Source organism: Ylistrum balloti, unplaced genomic scaffold, assembly GCF_031769215.1.
Source record: "Ylistrum balloti isolate Yb309-2 unplaced genomic scaffold, AGI_CSIRO_Ybal_v1 Utg370874, whole genome shotgun sequence".
NCBI lineage: Eukaryota > Metazoa > Mollusca > Bivalvia > Pectinida > Pectinidae > Ylistrum > Ylistrum balloti.
Genome location: NW_026782499.1, coordinates 264496 through 284647, shown reverse-complemented (window position 1 = coordinate 284647; position 20152 = coordinate 264496). Strand labels below are relative to the sequence as shown.

The following is a 20152-nucleotide window of genomic DNA, read 5'->3' as shown; positions in this document are numbered from 1 at the left end:
ATCATTACACTGTATAATCTGTGGGCTGAGGGCCATGATATCAGATTTGACCACATCACTTGTGTCGACGTTAGTGCGCTATTACTTTACCTGTTGTCTATTTCTTGTGAACTTAACCTACTCGTGATTCCTAACATGTAAGCTTATCTATCAGTAATTCGAGCCAAATATATCAATTATAAAAAAAATCCTTTTCTTTTAACGTTAACAATGATAGATCTTATTTGAATGTACCCGAGTATTACCTGAGAGACGCACTGAACAGAGCTGCCAGGAATAATCCCGGAAGACAGGGAACTTTGTCGAAGATATCCGTCACCATTTTGGCAATCAGCTGGAATTAAACAAATTGACATTATGCTAACCAAACGAAAATCGTTAATTTCCATTATTTTAACTAAACATTCAATGTATGAATTTTGTTTCTACACGTCTAAAGCATACGGTAAATTGTGTGTTTTTCATGCACATGTAAAATTGCTTTTCTTAATGTTCTTTTCTCGGGATTAAATGCTGTGATTTTAATTATTCTGATAATGAAAAACAGCTTAAGCTTTTTTGTTTTTCGAATGCTTATGTCAAGTTGTATTTTGTAATTAAACATGGAAACATACCTGATTCTGATTTGTAACTTGTTTTGCTACAAAAGGGTCACAACCTTTAGCGTTGTAGTAGGCAAACATAACAGCACCTTCCAGGGCGGCGAGAAGTGTAATAAAGACGAAAGCGAAGTTTGTTACCAGATACATTCTGCAACAAAACAACTGAACGAAATGTGATGGCAAAGAACGAGAGCATGCGTGATCATCAACACTGTGTCTCTAATCTTAATCTGACCTGATTGGGTGATTGTTATTGTGTCCAGATTGTGATATTTCACTGTGATAACGCTATAAAAGCGTACGTCTGACCCTATTATCCGAACATACAGTTATCGCATTACCATGACTTTTGCGAAGGCGTCAACCCTCAATACCCCCACCCCAACCCCATCCCCACTTCCCCTTTTGCAAAAAAAAAAAAAAAAAAATGAATTAAATATCCAAGGTATATGTTTAATGGTGCTATCCGTAAGCACTGTAATCAAGTTCATGTAAACATTTAAAATAAGAAAACATTAATATAAAGAAATCTTTTCTGTGCTTCCTTAAAGGTATATGGGAAAATCCAAATCTAAATGACTCTGAAAATATCAAGTAACAAGGGAAATTATATATTAGGAATAAATATGTTTTACTTATTGTTATCTCTCTCTGTCTGTCTGTCTCTCTTTCTCTCTGTCTTTCTCTCTCTCTCTCTCTCTCTCTCTCTCTCTCTCTCTCTCTCTCTCTCTCTCTCTCTCTCTCTCTCTCTCTCTCTCTCTCTCTTCCGCGCAAAATGTGGTTTAGGCGGAATTGGCAAGTTTTACTACGCTGTGGGGAGACCATTTTCTAGTGGGAAATAGTCGAATTTAACTATGAGATATCATTCAGCAGATGTTTAACATTGTCAACACTTATTTTATAAACTGACAAAAATAGTTGATATTTATAAACTCTAAAGCATTATGAGGAGTCCGAGAATTCTCTCACTATTATATGGGGTGTATATCGAAACCCATCTCCCAGAAACGAGAGAAAACATCATTGCGAAGAGGATTTACAAAAATAAGAACATTCTCAAAGAGAGGTTGTAACTGTCTTATTAATAGATTTCGATTATGAATGTATAGGGGACAAACATCTGAAAATGCGTAATCAAACGGGAATGAAATATGTTTATCGATTATTACGTAAATCCCAAACCTAAAAGCATTTGTCATGTATTATATCTGTCTTACTGATAATTGATTTACATGTATTGAGAGAATCAGAGTTCCCTATAGAAATATCTATGTCATACCACTTTTTTTGTTGTTGATGAGAAAAAAAAATCGCACGCTTTAGAGATAAAGTGAAGTTCTAGTGATTGGAAACCATTTGAGAATTAAAAGATTTATGTTAAGATTAAATTTCAACTCTCAAACAATCATTATTTCATTATTTGTAATGACCTCTAACGAAACAATATAGAAACAATGTCGTGAAAGTTTCGATATCACGTAATTTCCCTTTTCAGTTGAACAAAAATAAAGATATCAACTGAGGTTTCGATCCAAGCATCTTTGGAGTCGAGAGCGGAGAACTTACCACTGTGCTATCATTACGTTACACATGACAAAGTGAAAATTTAGGAGTCTTATTATGTATGTAGTTTACTCCATCTATTAAACATATTTTGTGTTTGTGTGAAATGTGTAAAACATGTGTCAAGAAAAACAAAGATGACAATGATATGGTCAGTATATTAATGACTGATTATGCTAAAATGCCAAAAATTCAAATATCTCCAAATTGTTATGTATAAATGTTTTGTATTAATCTAAATTCAGATGTGCTGTGTTTACATGCATTGTATCATATTGATTGTTTACATAAAAACCCGTTTATGATTATTTGTTTCAATATGTGTAGATAGTGCTAGGCAGATTTTTCTAGAAAGCTCAGTTACTAGAATGACCTGTATGTTTCCGGAAGTTTCTAAATCTAGAAAGCTCTGTTATTAGAATTACTTGGGTGTTTCCGGAAGTTTCTAGAGACACATGTAAACAAGCTAGGTACCTACTAGTGTATTGTTGTATGATGAGGTAATAGTGTCTATTGTATTGCTGTATGATGAGGTAATAGTTTCTATTGTATCGTTATATGATAAGGTAATTGTGTCTATTGTATTGCTGTATAATGAGGTAATAGTGTCTATTGTATTGCTGTATGATGAGGTAATAGTGTCTATTGTATTGCTGTATGATGAGGTAATAGTGTCTATTGTATTGCTGTATGCTGAGGTAATAGTGTCTATTGTATCATTGTTTGATGAGGTAATAGTGTCTATTGTATTGCTGTATGATGAGGTAATAGTGCCTATTGTATTGCTGTATGCTGAGGTAATAGTGTCTATTGTATTGCTGTATGATGAGGTAATAGTGTCTATTGTATTGCTGTATGATGAGGTAATAGTGTCTATTGTATCGTTGTATGATGAGGTAATAGTGTCTATTGTATTGCTGTATGATGAGGTAATAGTGTCTATTGTATTGTTGTATGATGAGGTAATAGTGTCTATTGTATTGCTGTATGATGAGGTAATAGTGTCTATTGTATTGCTGTATGATGAGGTAATAGTGTCTATTGTATTGCTGTATGATGAGGTAATAGTGTCTATTGTATTGCTGTATGATGAGGTAATAGTGTCTATTGTATCGTTGTATGATGAGGTAATAGTGTCTATTGTATTGCTGTATGATGAGGTAATAGTGTCTATTTTATCGTTATATGATGAGGTAATAGTGTCTATTGTATTTCTGTATGATGAGGTAATAGTGTCTATTGTATTGCTGTATGATGAGGTAATAGTGTCTATTGTATTGCTGTATGATGAGGTAATAGTGTCTATTGTATTGTTGTATGATGAGGTAATAGTGTCTATTGTATTGCTGTATGATGAGGTAATAGTGTCTATTGTATCGTTGTATGATGAGTTCATAGTGTCTATTGTATTGCTGTATGATGAGGTAATAGTGTCTATTGTATTGCTGCATGATGAAGTAATAGTGTTTATTATATTGCTGTATGCTGAGGTAATAGTGACTATTGTATCGTTGTATGATGAGGTAATAGTGTCTATTGTATTGCTGTATGATGAGGTAATAGTGTCTATTGTATCGTTGTATGATGAGGTAATAGTGTCTATTGTATTGTTGTATGATGAGTTAATGGTGTCTATTGTATTGCTGTATGATGAGGTAATAGTGTCTATTGTATTGATGTATGATGATGTAATAGTGTATATTGTATCGTTATATGATGAGGTAATATTGTCTATTGTATTGTTGTATGATGAGTTAATAGTGTCTATTGTATTGCGGTATGATGAGGTAATAGTGTCTATTGTATTGTTGTATGATGAGGTAATAGTGTCTATTGTATTGTTGTATGATGAGGTAATAGTGTCTATTGTATTGCTGTATGATGAGGTAATAGTGTCTATTGTATCGTTGTATGATGAGGTAATAGTGTCTATTGTATTGTTGTATGATGAGGTAATAGTGTCTATTGTATTGCTGTATGATGAGGTAATAGTGTCTATTGTATCGTTGTATGATGAGGTAATAGTGTCTATTGTATTGTTGTATGATGAGTTAATGGTGTCTATTGTATCGCTGTATGATAAGGTAATAGTGTCTATTGTATCGTGATATGATGAGGTAATAGTGTCTATTGTATTGTTGTATGATGAGGTAATAGTGTCTATTGTATTGCTGTATGATGAGGTAATAGTGTCTATTGTATTGTTGTATGATGAGGTAATAGTGTCTATTGTATTGTATGAGGTAATAGTGTCTATTGTATTGCTGTATGATGAGGTAATAGTGCCTATTGTATTGTTGTATGATGAGGTAGTAGTGTCTATTGTATTGTTGTATGATGAGGTAATAGTGTCTATTGTATTGTTGTATGATGAGGTAATAGTGTCTATTGTATTGTTGTATGATGAGGTAATAGTGTCTATTGTATCGTTGTATGATGAGGTAATAGTGTCTATTGTATTGTTGTATGATGAGGTAATAGTGTCTATTGTATTGTTGTATGATGAGGTAATAGTGTCTATTGTATTGTATGTATGATGAGGTAATAGTGTCTATTGTATTGTTGTATGATGAGGTAATAGTGTCTATTGTATTGTTGTATGATGAGGTAAGTGTCTATTGTATTGTGTATATTGTATGTGTTGTATGATGAGGTAATAGTGTCTATTGTATTGTTGTATGATGAGGTAATAGTGTCTATTGTATTGTAGTGAGGTAATAGTGTCTATTGTATTGCTGTATGATGAGGTAATAGTGTCTATTGTATGGTTGTATGATGAGATAATAGTGTCTATTGTATTGCTGTATGATGAGGTAGTAGTGTCTATTGTATCGTTGTATGATGAGGTAGTAGTGTCTATTGTATCGTTGTATGATGAGGTAATAGTGTCTATTGTATTGCTGTATGATGAGGTAATAGTGTCTATTGTATTGCTGTATGATGAGGTAATAGTGTCTATTGTATGATGATGAGGTAATAGTGTCTATTGTATTGTTGTATGATGAGGTAATAGTGTCTATTGTATTGTTGTATGATGAGGTAATAGTGTCTATTGTATTGTTGTATGATGAGTTAATAGTGTCTATTGTATTGTTGTATGATGAGGTAATAGTGTCTATTGTATTGTTGTATGATGAGGTAATAGTGTCTATTGTATTGTTGTATGATGAGGTAATAGTGTCTTTTGTACTGTTGTATGATGAGTTATTAGTGTCTATTGTATTGCTGTATGATGAGGTAATAGTGTCTATTGTATTGCTGTATGATGAGGTAATAGTGTCTATTGTATTGCTGTATGATGAGGTAATAGTGTCTATTGTATTGCTGTATGATGAGGTAATAGTGTCTATTGTATGGTTGTATGATGAGATAATAGTGTCTATTGTATTGCTGTATGATGAGGTAATAGTGTCTATTGTATTGATGTATGATGATGTAATAGTGTATATTGTATCGTTATATGATGAGGTAATATTGTCTATTGTATTGTTGTATGATGAGTTAATAGTGTCTATTGTATTGTTGTATGATGAGGTAATAGTGTCTATTGTATCGTTGTATGATGAGGTAATAGTGTCTATTGTATTGCTGTATGATGAGGTAATAGTGTCTATTGTATCGTTATATGATAAGGTAATAGTGTCTATTGTATCATTGTTTGATGAGGTAATAGTGTCTATTGTATTGCTGTATGATGAGGTAATAGTGCCTATTGTATTGCTGTATGCTGAGGTAATAGTGTCAATTGTATCGTTATATGATGAGGTAGTAGTGTCTATTGTATCGTTTTATGATGAGTTAATAGTGTCTATTGTATCGTTATATGATGAGATAATAGTGTCTATTGTATTGTTGTAGGATGAGGCAATAGCGTCTATTATATTGTTGTAGGATGAGTTAATAGTGTCTATTGTATTGTTGTATGATGAGGTAATAGTGTCTATTGTATTGTTGTATGATGAGGTAATAGTGTCTATTGTATTGCTGTATGTTGAGGTTATAGTGACTATTGTATGGTTGTATGATGAGATAATAGTGTCTATTGTATTTCTGTATGCTGAGGTAATAGTGTCTATTGTATCGTTATATGATGAGGTAATAGTGTCTATTGTATTGCTGTATGATGAGTTAATAGTGTCTATTGTATTGCTGTATGATGAGGTAATAGTGTCGTTGTATGATGAGGTAATAGTGTCTATTGTATTGTATGATGAGGTAATAGTGTCTATTGTATTGTTGTATGATGAGTTAATAGTGTCTATTGTATTGTTGTATGATGAGGTAATAGTGTCTATTGTATTGCTGTATGATGAGGTAATAGTGTCTATTGTATTGTTGTATGATGAGGTAATAGTGTCTATTGTATCGTTGTATGATGAGTAAATAGTGTCTATTGTATTGCTGTATGATGAGTTAATAGTGTCTATTGTATCGTTATATGATGAGGTAATAGTGTCTATTGTATTGTTGTATGATGAGGTAATAGTGTCTATTGTATTGTTGTATGATGAGGTAATAGTGTCTATTGTATTGCTGTATGCTGAGGTAATAGTGACTATTGTATCGTTGTATGATGAGGTAATAGTGTCTATTGTATCGTTATATGGTGAGGTAATAGTGTCTTTTGTACTGTTGTATGATGAGTTAATAGTGTCTATTGTATTGCTGTATGATGAGGTAATAGTGTCTATTGTATTGCTGTATGATGAGGTAATAGTGTCTATTGTATTGCTGTATGATGAGGTAATAGTGTCTATTGTATTGCTGTATGCTGAGGTAATAGTGTCTATTGTATTGCTGTATGATGAGGTAATAGTGTCTATTGTATCGTTGTATGATGAGGTAATAGTGTCTATTGTATCGTTTTATGATGAGGTAATAGTGTCTATTGTATTATTGTATGATGACTTAATAGTGTCTATTGTATTGCTGTATTATGAGGTAATAGTGTCTATTGTATTGCTGTATGATGAGGTAATAGTGTCTATTGTATCGTTGTATGATGAGGTAATAGTGTCTATTGTATTGCTGTATGATGAGGTAATAGTGTCTATTGTATTGTTGTATGATGAGGTAATAGTGTCTATTGTATTGCTGTATGATGAGGTAATAGTGTCTATTGTATCGTTATATGATGAGGTAATAGTGTATATTGTATCGTTATATGATGAGGTAATAGTGTCTATTGTATTGTTGTATGATGAGTTAATAGTGTCTATTGTATTGCTGTATGATGAGGTAATAGTGTCTATTGTATTGCTGTATGATGAGGTAATAGTGTATATTGTATTGTTGTATGATGAGGTAATAGTTTCTATTGTATTGTTGTATGATGAGGTATTAGTGTCTATTGTATTGTTGTATGATGAGGTAATAGTGTCTATTGTATTGTTGTATGATGAGGTAATAGTGTCTATTGTATTGTTGTATGATGAGGTAATAGTGTCTATTGTATTGTTGTATGATGAGGTAATAGTGTCTATTGTATCGTTGTATGATGAGGTAATAGTGTCTATTGTATTGTTGTATGATGAGTTAATAGTGTCTATTGTATTGCTGTATGATGAGGTAATAGTGTCTATTGTATTGCTGTATGATGAGGTATGATGAGGTAATAGTGTCTATTGTATCGTTATATGATGAGGTAATAGTGTCTATTGTATTGTTGTATGATGAGGTAATAGTGTCTATTGTATCGTTGTATGATGAGGTAATAGTGTCTATTGTATTGCTGTATGATGAGGTAATAGTGTCTATTGTATCGTTGTATGATGAGGTAATAGTGTCTATTGTATTGTTGTATGATGAGGTAATAGTGTCTATTGTATTGTTGTATGATGAGGTAATAGTGTCTATTGTATTGTTGTATGATGAGGTAATAGTGTCTATTGTATTGATGTATGATGAGGTAATAGTGTCTATTGTATTGCTGTATGATGAGGTAATAGTGTCTATTGTATTGCTGTATGATGAGGTAATAGTGTTTATTGTATTGCTGTATGCAGAGGTAATAGTGTCATTGTATCGTTATATGATGAGGTAATAGTGTCTATTGTATTGCTGTATGATGAGTTAATAGTGTCTATTGTATTGCTGTATGATGAGGTAATAGTGTCTATTGTATTGCTGTATGATGAGGTAATAGTGTCTATTGTATCGTTGTATGATGAGGTAATAGTGTCTATTGTATTGCTGTATGATGAGGTAATAGTGTCTATTGTATTGTTGTATGATGAGGTAATAGTGTCTATTGTATTGCTGTATGATGAGGTAATAGTGTCTATTGTATTGTTGTATGATGAGGTAATAGTGTCTATTGTATTGCTGTATGATGAGGTAATAGTGTCTATTGTATCGTTGTATGATGAGGTAATAGTGTCTATTGTATTGCTGTATGATGAGGTAATAGTGTCTATTGTATCGTTGTATGATGAGGTAATAGTGTCTATTGTATTGCTGTATGATGAGGTAATAGTGTCTATTGTATTGTTGTATGATGAAGTAATAGTGTCTATTGTATCGTTGTATGATGAAGTAGTAGTGTCTATTGTATCGTTATGATGATGTGTGTATTGTTGTAATAGTGTCTATTGTATTGTTGTATGATGAGGTAATAGTGTCTATTGTATTGTTGTATGATGAGGTAATAGTCTTTTGTATTGTTGTATGATGAGGTAATAGTGTCTATTGTATTGTTGTATGATGAGTTAATATTGTCTATTGTATTGCTGTATGATGAGGTAATAGTGTCTATTGTATTGCGGTATGATGAGGTAATAGTGTCTATTGTATCGTTGTATGATGAGGTAATAGTGTCTATTGTATTGCTGTATGCTGAGGTAATAGTGTCTATTGTATTGTTGTATGATGTATAGTGTCTATTGTATTTATGATGAGGTAATAGTGTCTATTGTATTGTGATGAGGTAATAGTGTCTATTGTATTGTTGTATGATGAGGTAATAGTGTCTATTGTATTGTTGTATGATGAGGTAATAGTAGTGTCTATTGTATTGTTGTATGATGAGGTAGTAGTGTCTATAGTTCGTTGTATGATGAGGTAATAGTGTCTATTGTATTGTTGTATGATGAGTTAATAGTGTCTATTGTATTGTTGTATGATGAGGTAATAGTGTCTATTGTATTGCTGTATGCTGAGGTAATAGTGTCTATTGTATCGTTGTATGATGAGGTAATAGTGACTATTGTATTGCTGTATGATGAGGTAATTATATCTATTGTATTGCTGTATGTTGAGGTTATAGTGACTATTGTATCGGTGTATGATGAGGTAATAGTGTCTATTGTATCGTTGTATGATGAGGTAATAGTGTCTATTGTATTGCTGATAGTGACTATTGTATCGTTTTAGGATGAGGTAATAGTGTCTATTGTATTGCGGTATGATGAGGTAATAGTGTGTATTGTATCGTTGTATGATGAGGTAATAGTGTCTATTGTATTGCTGTATGATGAGGTAATAGTGTCTATTGTATTGCTGTATGATGAGGTAATAGTGTCTATTGTATCGTTGTATGATGAGGTAATAGTGTCTATTGTATTGCTGTATGATGAGGTAATAGTGTCGATTGTATTGTTGTATGATGAGGTAATAGTGTCTATTGTATGGTTGTATGATAGTGTCTATGATTGATTAATAGTGACTATTGTATTGCTGTATGATGAGGTAATTATATCTATTGTATTGCTGTCTGATGAAGTAATAGTGTCTATTGTATCGTTATATGATGAGGTAATAGTGTCTATTGTATTGTTGTATGATGAGGTAATAGTGACTATTGTATCGTTTTATGATGAGTTAATAGTGTCTATTGTATCGTTATATGATGAGTTAATAGTGTCTATTGTATTGCTGTATGATGAGGTAATAGTGTCTATTGTATCGTTATATGATGAGGTAATAGTGTCTATTGTATTGTTGTATGATGAGGTAATAGTGTCTATTGTATCGTTGTATGATGAGGTAATAGTGTCTATTGTATTGCTGTATGATGAGTTAATAGTGTCTATTGTATCGTTGTATGATGAGATAATAGTGTTTATTGTATTGCTGTATGCTGAGGTAATAGTGTCTATTGTATTGCTGTATGATGAGGTAATAGTGTCTATTGTATTGATGTATGATGAGGTAATAGTGTCTATTGTATTGTTGTATGATGAGTTAATAGTGTCTATTGTATTGTTGTATGATGAGTTAATAGTGTCTATTGTATTGTTGTATGATGAGTAAATAGTGTCTATTGTATTGTTGTATGATGAGGTAATAGTGTCTATTGTATTGTTGTATGATGAGTTAATAGTGTCTATTGTATTGTTGTATGATGAGGTAATAGTGTCTATTGTATTGCTGTATGATGAGGTAATAGTGTCTATTGTATCGTTGTATGATGAGGTAATAGTGTCTATTGTATTGCTGTATGATGAGGTAATAGTGTCTATTGTATTGCTGTATGATGAGGTAATAGTGTCTATTGTATTATTGTATGATGACTTAATAGTGTCTATTGTATTGCTGTATGATGAGGTAATAGTGTCTATTGTATTGTTGTATGATGAGGTAATAGTGTCTATTGTATCGTTGTATGATGAGTTAATAGTGTCTATTGTATCGTTGTATGATGAGGTAGTAGTGTCTATTGTATTGTTGTATGATGAGTTAATAGTGTCTATTGTATTGTTGTATGATGAGTTAATAGTGTCTATTGTATTGTTGTATGATGAGGTAATAGTGTCTATTGTATTGTTGTATGATGAGTTAACAGTGTCTATTGTATTGTTGTATGATGAGGTAATAGTGTCTATTGTATTGTTGTATGATGAGGTAATAGTGTCTATTGTATCGTTGTATGATGAGTTAATAGTGTCTATTGTATCGTTATATGATGAGGTAATAGTGTCTATTGTATTGCTGTAGGATCAGTTAATAGTGTCTATTGTATTGTTGTATGATGAGGTAATAGTGTCTATTGTATTGCTGTATGATGAGGTAATAGTGTCTATTGTATCGTTGTATGATGAGGTAATAGTGTCTATTGTATTTCTGTATGATGAGGTAATAGTGTCTATTGTATTGCTGTATGATGAGGTAATTGTATCTATTGTATTGCTGTATGTTGAGGTTATAGTGACTATTGTATCGTTTTAGGATGAGGTAATAGTGTCTATTGTATTGCGGTATGATGAGGTAATAGTGTCTATTGTATCGTTGTATGATGAGGTAATAGTGTCTATTGTATTGCTGTATGATGATTGTATTGTATGATGAGGTAATAGTCTATTGTATTGCTGTATGATGAGGTAATAGTGTCTATTGTATTGTTGTATGATGAGGTAATAGTGTCTTTTGTACTGCTGTATTGTAATAGTGTCTATTGTATCGTTGTATGATGAGGTAATAGTGTCTATTGTATTGCTGTATGATGAGGTAATAGTGTCTATTGTATTGCTGTATGCTGAGGTAATAGTGTCTATTGTATCGTTATAGGATGAGGTAATAGTGTCTATTGTATCGTTGTATGATGAGGTAATAGTGTGTATTGTATTGTTGTATGATGAGTTAATAGTGTCTATTGTATTGCTGTATGATGAGGTAATAGTGTCTATTGTATTGTTGTATGATGAGGTAATAGTGTCTATTGTATTGTTGTATGATGAGGTAATAGTGTCTATTGTATTGTTGTATGATGAGTTAATAGTGTCTATTGTATTGTTGTATGATGAGGTAATAGTGTCTATTGTATTGCTGTATGATGAGGTAATAGTGTCTATTGTATCGTTTTATGATGAGGTAATAGTGTCTATTGTATTTCTGTATGATGAGGTAATAGTGTCTATTGTATTGTTGTATGATGAGGTAATAGTGTCTATTGTATTGTTGTATGATGAGGTAATAGTGTCTATTGTATTGCTGTATGATGAGGTAATAGTGTCTATTGTATCGTTTTATGATGAGTTAATAGTGTCTATTGTATCGTTATATGATGAGGTAATATTGTCTATTGTATTGTTGTATGATGAGTTAATAGTGTCTATTGTATTGTTGTATGATGAGGTAATAGTGTCTATTGTATTGTTGTATGATGAGTTAATAGTGTCTATTGTATTGTTGTATGATGAGGTAATAGTGTCTATTGTATTGTGATGAGGTAATAGTGTCTATTGATGATTGTATTGGTTGAGGTTATAGTGACTATTGTATGGTTGTATGATGAGATAATAGTGTCTATTGTATTTCTGTATGCTGAGGTAATAGTGTCTATTGTATTGCTGTATGCTGAGGTAATGTTGTCTATTGTATCGTTGTATGATGAGGTAATAGTGACTATTGTATTGCTGTATGATGAGGTAATAGTGTCTATTGTATTGCGGTATGATGAGGTAATAGTGTCTATTGTATCGTTGTATGATGAGGTAATAGTGTCTATTGTATTGCTGTATGATGAGGTAATAGTGTCTATTGTATTGCTGTATGATGAGGTAATAGTGTCTATTGTATTGCTGTATGCTGAGGTAATAGTGTTTATTGTATTGCTGGATGCTGAGGTAATAGTGTTTATTGTATTGTTGTATGATGAGGTAGTAGTGTCTATTGTATCGTTGTATGATGAGGTAATAGTGTCTATTGTATTGCTGTATGATGAGGTAATAGTGTCTATTGTATTGCTGTATGATGAGGTAATAGTGTCTATTGTATCGTTGTATGATGAGGTAATAGTGTCTATTGTATTGTTGTATGATGAGGTAATAGTGTCTATTGTATTGTTGTATGATGAGGTAATAGTGTCTATTGTATTGCTGTATGCTGAGGTAATAGTGTCAATTGTATCGTTATAGGATCAGGTAATAGTGTCTATTGTATTGTTGTATGATGAGGTAATAGTATCTATTGTATCGTTGTATGATGAGTTAATAGTGTCTATTGTATTGTTGTATGATGAGGTAATAGTGTCTATTGTATTGCTGTATGATGAGGTAATAGTGTCTATTGTATCGTTGTATGATGAGGTAATAGTGTCTATTGTATTGTTGTATGATGAGTTAATAGTGTCTATTGTATTGTTGTATGATGAGGTAATAGTGTCTATTGTATCGTTGTATGATGAGTTAATAGTGTCTATTGTATCGTTATATGATGTGGTAATAGTGTCTATTGTATTGTTGTATGATGAGGTAATAGTATCTATTGTATTGCTGTATGATGAGGTAATAGTGTCTATTGTATTGTTGTATGATGAGGTAATAGTGTCTATTGTATTGTTGTATGATGAGTAAATAGTGTCTATTGTATTGTTGTATGATGAGGTAATAGTGTCTATTGTATTGCTGTATGATGAGGTAATAGTGTCTATTGTATTGCTGTATGATGAGGTAATAGTGTCTATTGTATTGTTTGTATAGTCTATTGTATTGTTGTATGATGAGTTAATAGTGTCTATTGTATTGCTGTATGATGAGGTAATAGTGTCTATTGTATTGCTGTATGCTGAGGTAATAGTGTATATTGTATTGCTGTATGATGAGGTAATAGTGTCTATTGTATCGTTGTATGATGAGTTCATAGTGTCTATTGTATTGCTGTATGATGAGGTAATAGTGTCTATTGTATTGCTGTATGATGAGGTAATAGTGTCTATTGTATCGTTGTATGATGAGGTAATAGTGTCTATTGTATTGATGTATGATGATGTAATAGTGTCTATTGTATTGTTGTATGATGAGGTAATAGTGTCTATTGTATTGTTGTATGATGAGGTAATAGTGTCTATTGTATTGTTGTATGATGAGGTAATAGTGTCTATTGTATTGCTGTATGATGAGGTAATAGTGTCTATTGTATTGCTGTATGATGAGGTAATAGTGTCTATTGTATTGGTGTATGATGAGGTAATAGTGTCTATTGTATTGTTGTATGATGAGGTAATAGTGTCTATTGTATTGTTGTATGATGAGGTAATAGTGTCTATTGTATTGCTGTATGATGAGGTAATAGTGTCTATTGTATCGTTATATGATGAGGTAATAGTGTCTATTGTATTGCTGTATGATCAGGTAATAGTGTCTATTGTATTGCTGTATGCTGAGGTAATAGTGTCTATTGTATCGTTGTATGATGAGGTAATAGTGTCTATTGTATTGCTGTATGATGAGGTAATAGTGTCTATTGTATTGCTGTATGCTGAGGTAATAGTGTCTATTGTATCGTTGTATGATGAGGTAATAGTGTCTATTGTATTGTTGTATGATGAGGTAATAGTGTCTATTGTATGTTGGATTCATTTATCCGAGGTCCTTAACCAAATTAACCAGGCAACATTGACCTATACGTTTCCCTATCAAGTGTAGCATCATAAAATAATTGTTGATATTTTTCCCGCGTGAATGTTTTCCCTTGGAGTAAATTTGACCACTCTATTGATCATTTACCTCTGTGCTGATCTTATTGTAGGGGTCGCTTTGATGCGTTGAAAAGTTGTCTGTGCGAAAGGTAAGCCAAACTCTACCATAGCACTTCCAAATATCAAACTCCAAAACGACTGCCGTAGAGTAGGATCGGGATCAAATCTAAAAAACCAAGACACGTGTATATATATTTAATAAAATATTTTTATGGGTTTGAGATAAATTGGTACGGGACCATTTATGTAATCGACTGGTTCTAGACTTGTATCGGAGATTTCTATCATCGGATTCATGTTTTGATTAAGACTGTTGACATTTAATTATTTTCTTTGTTCAATGACCGTATGCCAAATATGAGAAAACAGAAAGATTTACACAGAGACTCGTGAAAAATTACACGGAGAATAAGGCCATGTGTTCTGGACAGGTAAACGTGTTTTCTGCTTCATTGACGACAACCGCCATGCAAATATTGGCTAATCCGAAGTAGGTGACGTCATGTTCGCAAATAAGAACACGATATAGAACAATGGAGCTGAAGAAATTACTTCATATTTTTTACTCCTTAAGGAAGTAGCTCTTCCACATATACGCGTAAATGTTACGCATTCCATACTGACGTCGTCGACCATATTGCCATATACAACGTCGTGATGTCTACTATAGTTATATATTCTCCACGTGACCATATCTTTTCAGTGAGGAACGATTTTATTCCAAGATGAAATATATGAATTTAAATGTTTTAAAACATTCAGTAAATATCACTTATCACTTACTCAAACAGGTTAACCCGCCCGTTCTGGTAGACCGAGTTCCATGTTTGCACGAATCCTCCAGATTCTATCGTTCCCTGTTAAACATTAAAAAAACAGCGTAAAGCAGATTCTCTTTTTTATTCTATTTTATTTTTATTAATTCAATATTATTATTTTTGAGAAATGTTAAATGAAAACATTAATATTTAAGTTATTTATCTCGACATTTCTGGCCCGATACAGAACAAGGCCTTACCTTGATAACTACGGCTAACATTCCGCCTATCATAAGTCCCGCCTGGACAACATCCGTCCACACCACAGCTTTAAACCCACCCTATAAATAGATTAGACAAATTTGACACACCTCCATTATTACATCAGAAATGTATATCACAAATTTAACATCTTTGTGATAACGTCAATGGAATGTACTTCAGAGAGATTGTTTTCATATTTAGGTAGTTTCTTTGTTGTTCTTGAACATATCTGAAATCTCCTTAAAATAACACGAGACAAACTTTATAAATAAATTCTTAAATGTGGAATATATACGATACCTTCTTAAAACTCTAATGTCTGAAAATATTGACAACCAAATGAAACATGAAGATTGATGAAGTGCAATCCCACTGCATCGTATACCACATAAACTCCGTGCAGAGTTAGGAATTCTTTATTATGCATTGCTTACTAAGGCAATAAAACTGCTAAATACGATATTTCAGATGTGTGCTTTCTGTTTCGTTAGAAATGAATTTATAGCAAATAAAACATATGTGCATTATTTCTAAAATCTAGGTTTCTTTGCACAAGCTTTTGTGGCCCCAGTACCATTTAAGTACAGATAATTTTCCTTGTCATTTCAGGGTCACAGTTTAATCATTTGTAATGTTCATGAAGTTGCATCTGGGTCGATGATGTCATTTGGATATGTAGAAGAGATATTTGAAGAGGGCATTATTTGTTGAGGGCATATAATATCCCTATATTTTGTTGCAAGGTAACATCATTAACCAGTCCGATGTGTTGTTGTATGTCAATAAACAGAGATAAGTGTTCTATGAGGATACAGGAGTTACTGTATGAAGCCGACATGTAACAAAGTAGAAACAAGACTTACCAGTAATGTATAAATCATAACAACAGCCATCAGCCCGACTATCGACATCCACATCGGAATATTTGTAACTGTGGAAAGGACAAATCACCTGAATAATCAACAGTGCTCTCTAATAAACAAAATATTCATTTTCCGATTCAGAGTTATTTTCAGGTAAGATCAATATCTTTATATTACTAATTTAACAATATTTACACCAATATAGGAATGATTATCATGAATGAGGAAAGAGACATCATCCATTGACAAGAAAGTACATCTATCAAAATATATTTATAACGTTATTCATATGATTGTTGTCATTTTGATCTATTGAAAGTCAGAGCGACAATATATTCAATATCGGATTTTAGATCTGTCATGATATTTTTGAAATTAGATGTAAGACCTTACCAGCTTTGAGGGTGACAGCTGGTACAAACAGCACGCTACCCATGTAGTTTAGCTATTTTGATATAAAGAAAAGATAAAAACTATTGAAAATCGATATTTGTTGCAAGAATTGAAACGATGAAATATCATTTCAGAGCATGTCAATGCCAGTTTAAAGAAATGTCTAATTGAAATCAGTAGCGAGAAGTGGTTAACTCAACATTTATATAGTATCAAGCTCTCTCTCTCTCTCTCTCTCTCTCTCTCTCTCTCTCTCTCTCTCTCTCTCTCTCTCTCTCTCTCTCTCATGAAGCCGTGGCAAAATAATTTGTGTTTTCAAAAGCATCTGGATTTTTTCAAACATTGGAATATTATTTATAGATTGTTAACAGTGTAGAAGATGATCATACATACCATTGAACATATTCCAAGAACTGTTGCAAACATCCGGATACCATGTGATCTATACCGTAGCTCCAGATACTGAAATACAACACTGGAAATTAATTTGTTTACTTTATTACAAGAGACACCTGGGCATTAACATCCATTTGGCTATAAAGACCAATATATGGTGTAAAAAGATTTATAATATTTACAGTTATTAAATGATTAAAAAAGCTCGGAATGTTTAAGCAAACAAAAAAACAGTTGACTGAAGAAGTTCATTTCAATTTTTTTTCTGGTTCAAGATGGTGGCCTTGTTTGACCGAACACCGACCTGAACAATACAATCAGTATCTGAGCTTAACACTATTGGTGGAGTAAGAAAAAAGTTTAAAATAGATGTGGTTCAAGAGAAAAATGATTGTGCAATCATGAGACAAAATGGCCGCCTTGGATGCGACGTTGAACTTTTCAAGTGGGCGAAACCTATCACTTTTCCAACTTATTTTCTTTTAAAATGACAATGCATGTTGAGAGAAAAACCGCAAAGTTTCCCTGCTCTAAATGCTCCCACTGATAATGCTATCTTCCAGCCTTGGTATCTAAGCAAGTAACAGATGATGAAGTCAAAGCCTTGCTTGGAAAGTGCGAAGTTCCCAGGGTAAAAATGGTATGCAATCCGTCAAACTCGTCATCATTTCAACAGTGACTGCCCAAAGTGAAACCTACCTATATATTATCGTAACATAAGACCCTGAGAGAGTGCTCTCACTTGATCACGCTGAACATAATCAGTACTTCTAAATTATATCTAAAATCACGTCAAAAACTTTTTAAAAAAGTTATCCTATCGTTTGATCTTCTTTTGTCATTGTCAAAACCAAAATGGCCACCGATCATCAATATTTCTTTTGATTATTCACGAAATATAAAAAGGTCAAACTACACTTTCGGCACAAGGGGAACATACATATGAATTTGTAACCAATGCATCCAGTGCTTTTCAGGAAGTACCAATAGCAAATTTAATTATCATAATCTAAAATGGAAACAGTTCCAAAATGGGTACAATGCAAAACTATGGACCAAGGGAAATGACATGTGAAATTTTAAAGTTCCATTCAGTACTTATAAATAGCGATAACGAACTACAACTGACAAAATCTAAGATCATCGTCTAACGACCATGCTGTTTTTCGAATCAGTTGCACAATTGGACTATGCACAACTAGAGACATATAAATTTCTCTCTCACTCAAGATGGCGACCATCTTGGATAACGGACCGACCCGAAAAATAACACGGGGTCAATGTCAACTCAGGATCAATAATGGCAAGCTTCATCTGAATTCCACCTGGAGAAGACTTGGTAAAAAGTTACGGCACATTACAATGGACGAAACAGCATGGCTATAGGTCATACTTAACAAAATTTCACGTGATCGAATAAATAAATTCAATTCGATCTATCAACACTTCGAATATGAATAGTGCTAGTAATAAATTGTGGATAAAACAAAGATACAAAAAGGCAATAACATTGGAAAATATATATATAAAAAAAAAACTCGCATACAAACGAGATGACGAAAACGCACAAACAGATGTCAAGACATCTACATTCTACGGCATAGTGAAAATGTTTTTGAATAATCACATCTTGTAGACAACTAACAGATAAACTTGAAAATTGTAGGTTTATAAACGTTTGTTGTCGCCATCATATACCTTTAGGAAATAATCTGTTTCTCTGCTTATGCCTGGTTTGCTCTTCTTTACTTCTTTTTCCTGGATTGGACCAGATTTACATAGCGATTTTCGTCAATGAAGCATTCTCCTTCTTATATTAAACGTTGTTCTAAGATCGGGTATATCTGTGTTTTGTTTATAATTTGTCTAAGTTTTATTAATTTTGATCATGATTTTGGGTCTTTTAAGTTAACGTTATATCCTGTGAGAGATTTACGTCCTCGCAACAGCAATTGTCACGTGAATGGTTGGACAACTGACCTACGCTTTTTAGAATATGACACTGAAATACCATAGTCGTTACCCTCTTGGACGAAATCTCAACACCATGGTAAAAAGTGTGGCGTATAAGTACTTGTAGAGGGCCAGTTTCTTAACACCATTTCACTGAAGTATTTCAAGGAACTTAAAGTTGGCTCTGAGTGGCTTTATACACTTTCTCATTCATACTCATTTTCAACAGTTTGATATACCGGTTATGGTGACTTTACGTTGTTCACTTACCTCGTAGATGCTTGTGATCTGTAACTTCTTCAGCGGCGGAACAAATATGTACAGATTCAACAGATCAGCAAAGAAGTGTCCAATATTTGACAGAAACCATTGCATTCCGTATATATAAACTTCTGCTGGAACTCCTAACATCATTATTCCAGATTCGTATGAAACCATCAACGACAATGCAACCGGTAGTACTGACATATTTCTACTTCCAACTAAGTATTCGGTAGTAGTTTTGCGCCTCCCACCTTTAAATGAATTGTACAATCCTACACAAAGTGTGACACCAAGGGTTATCACCAAGATTATGTAATCTTCCATTTTCAAAAAAGCCATAGTGAGAGTTGTTCTAGACACTTTTAAAGGCTTGATATTCTGAAATTAAACACACATCGTGATAAGAAATCAAGAGATTGTTTGTTCATGTATGTAATCGTGATTTGGAAAGCGAGAAAACACAACAAAACAAAGAGTATTTTACAATTCAGAAATATACATATACATTGTAGTTTAATGCAACATATTCATATATATATTTACAAGAGTCACAACTTTGCCAATTCTTTTACCGAATTCATTTAGCATTAAAATGGTACTTAGCGTCGGTGAAATGCGAGTTGTCAAGCAACTTTGTTCAGATTTTGATATTTCAGTGTGATTGCACTATGAAAATTGCCG

At 32.8% G+C, this 20152-nt stretch overlaps 1 protein-coding gene across 1 annotated transcript in view; it reads right to left on the bottom strand.

Moving 5' to 3' along the window:
* Positions 1–19810, bottom strand: part of LOC132559201 (sodium-coupled monocarboxylate transporter 1-like) — a 32249-nt gene extending 12439 nt beyond the window's left edge. Inside the window, exons 1-9 of the mRNA XM_060223818.1 lie at positions 19478–19810; positions 17228–17320; positions 16859–16910; positions 16466–16533; positions 15599–15679; positions 15364–15437; positions 14609–14746; positions 615–750; positions 246–334 (exon numbers count right to left, since the gene is read on the bottom strand). Coding sequence (XP_060079801.1) covers positions 246–334; positions 615–750; positions 14609–14746; positions 15364–15437; positions 15599–15679; positions 16466–16533; positions 16859–16910; positions 17228–17320; positions 19478–19810 — 1064 coding nt within the window. The remainder of the gene's footprint in view (positions 1–245; positions 335–614; positions 751–14608; positions 14747–15363; positions 15438–15598; positions 15680–16465; positions 16534–16858; positions 16911–17227; positions 17321–19477) is intronic.
* Positions 19811–20152: the final 342 nt, after the last annotated feature.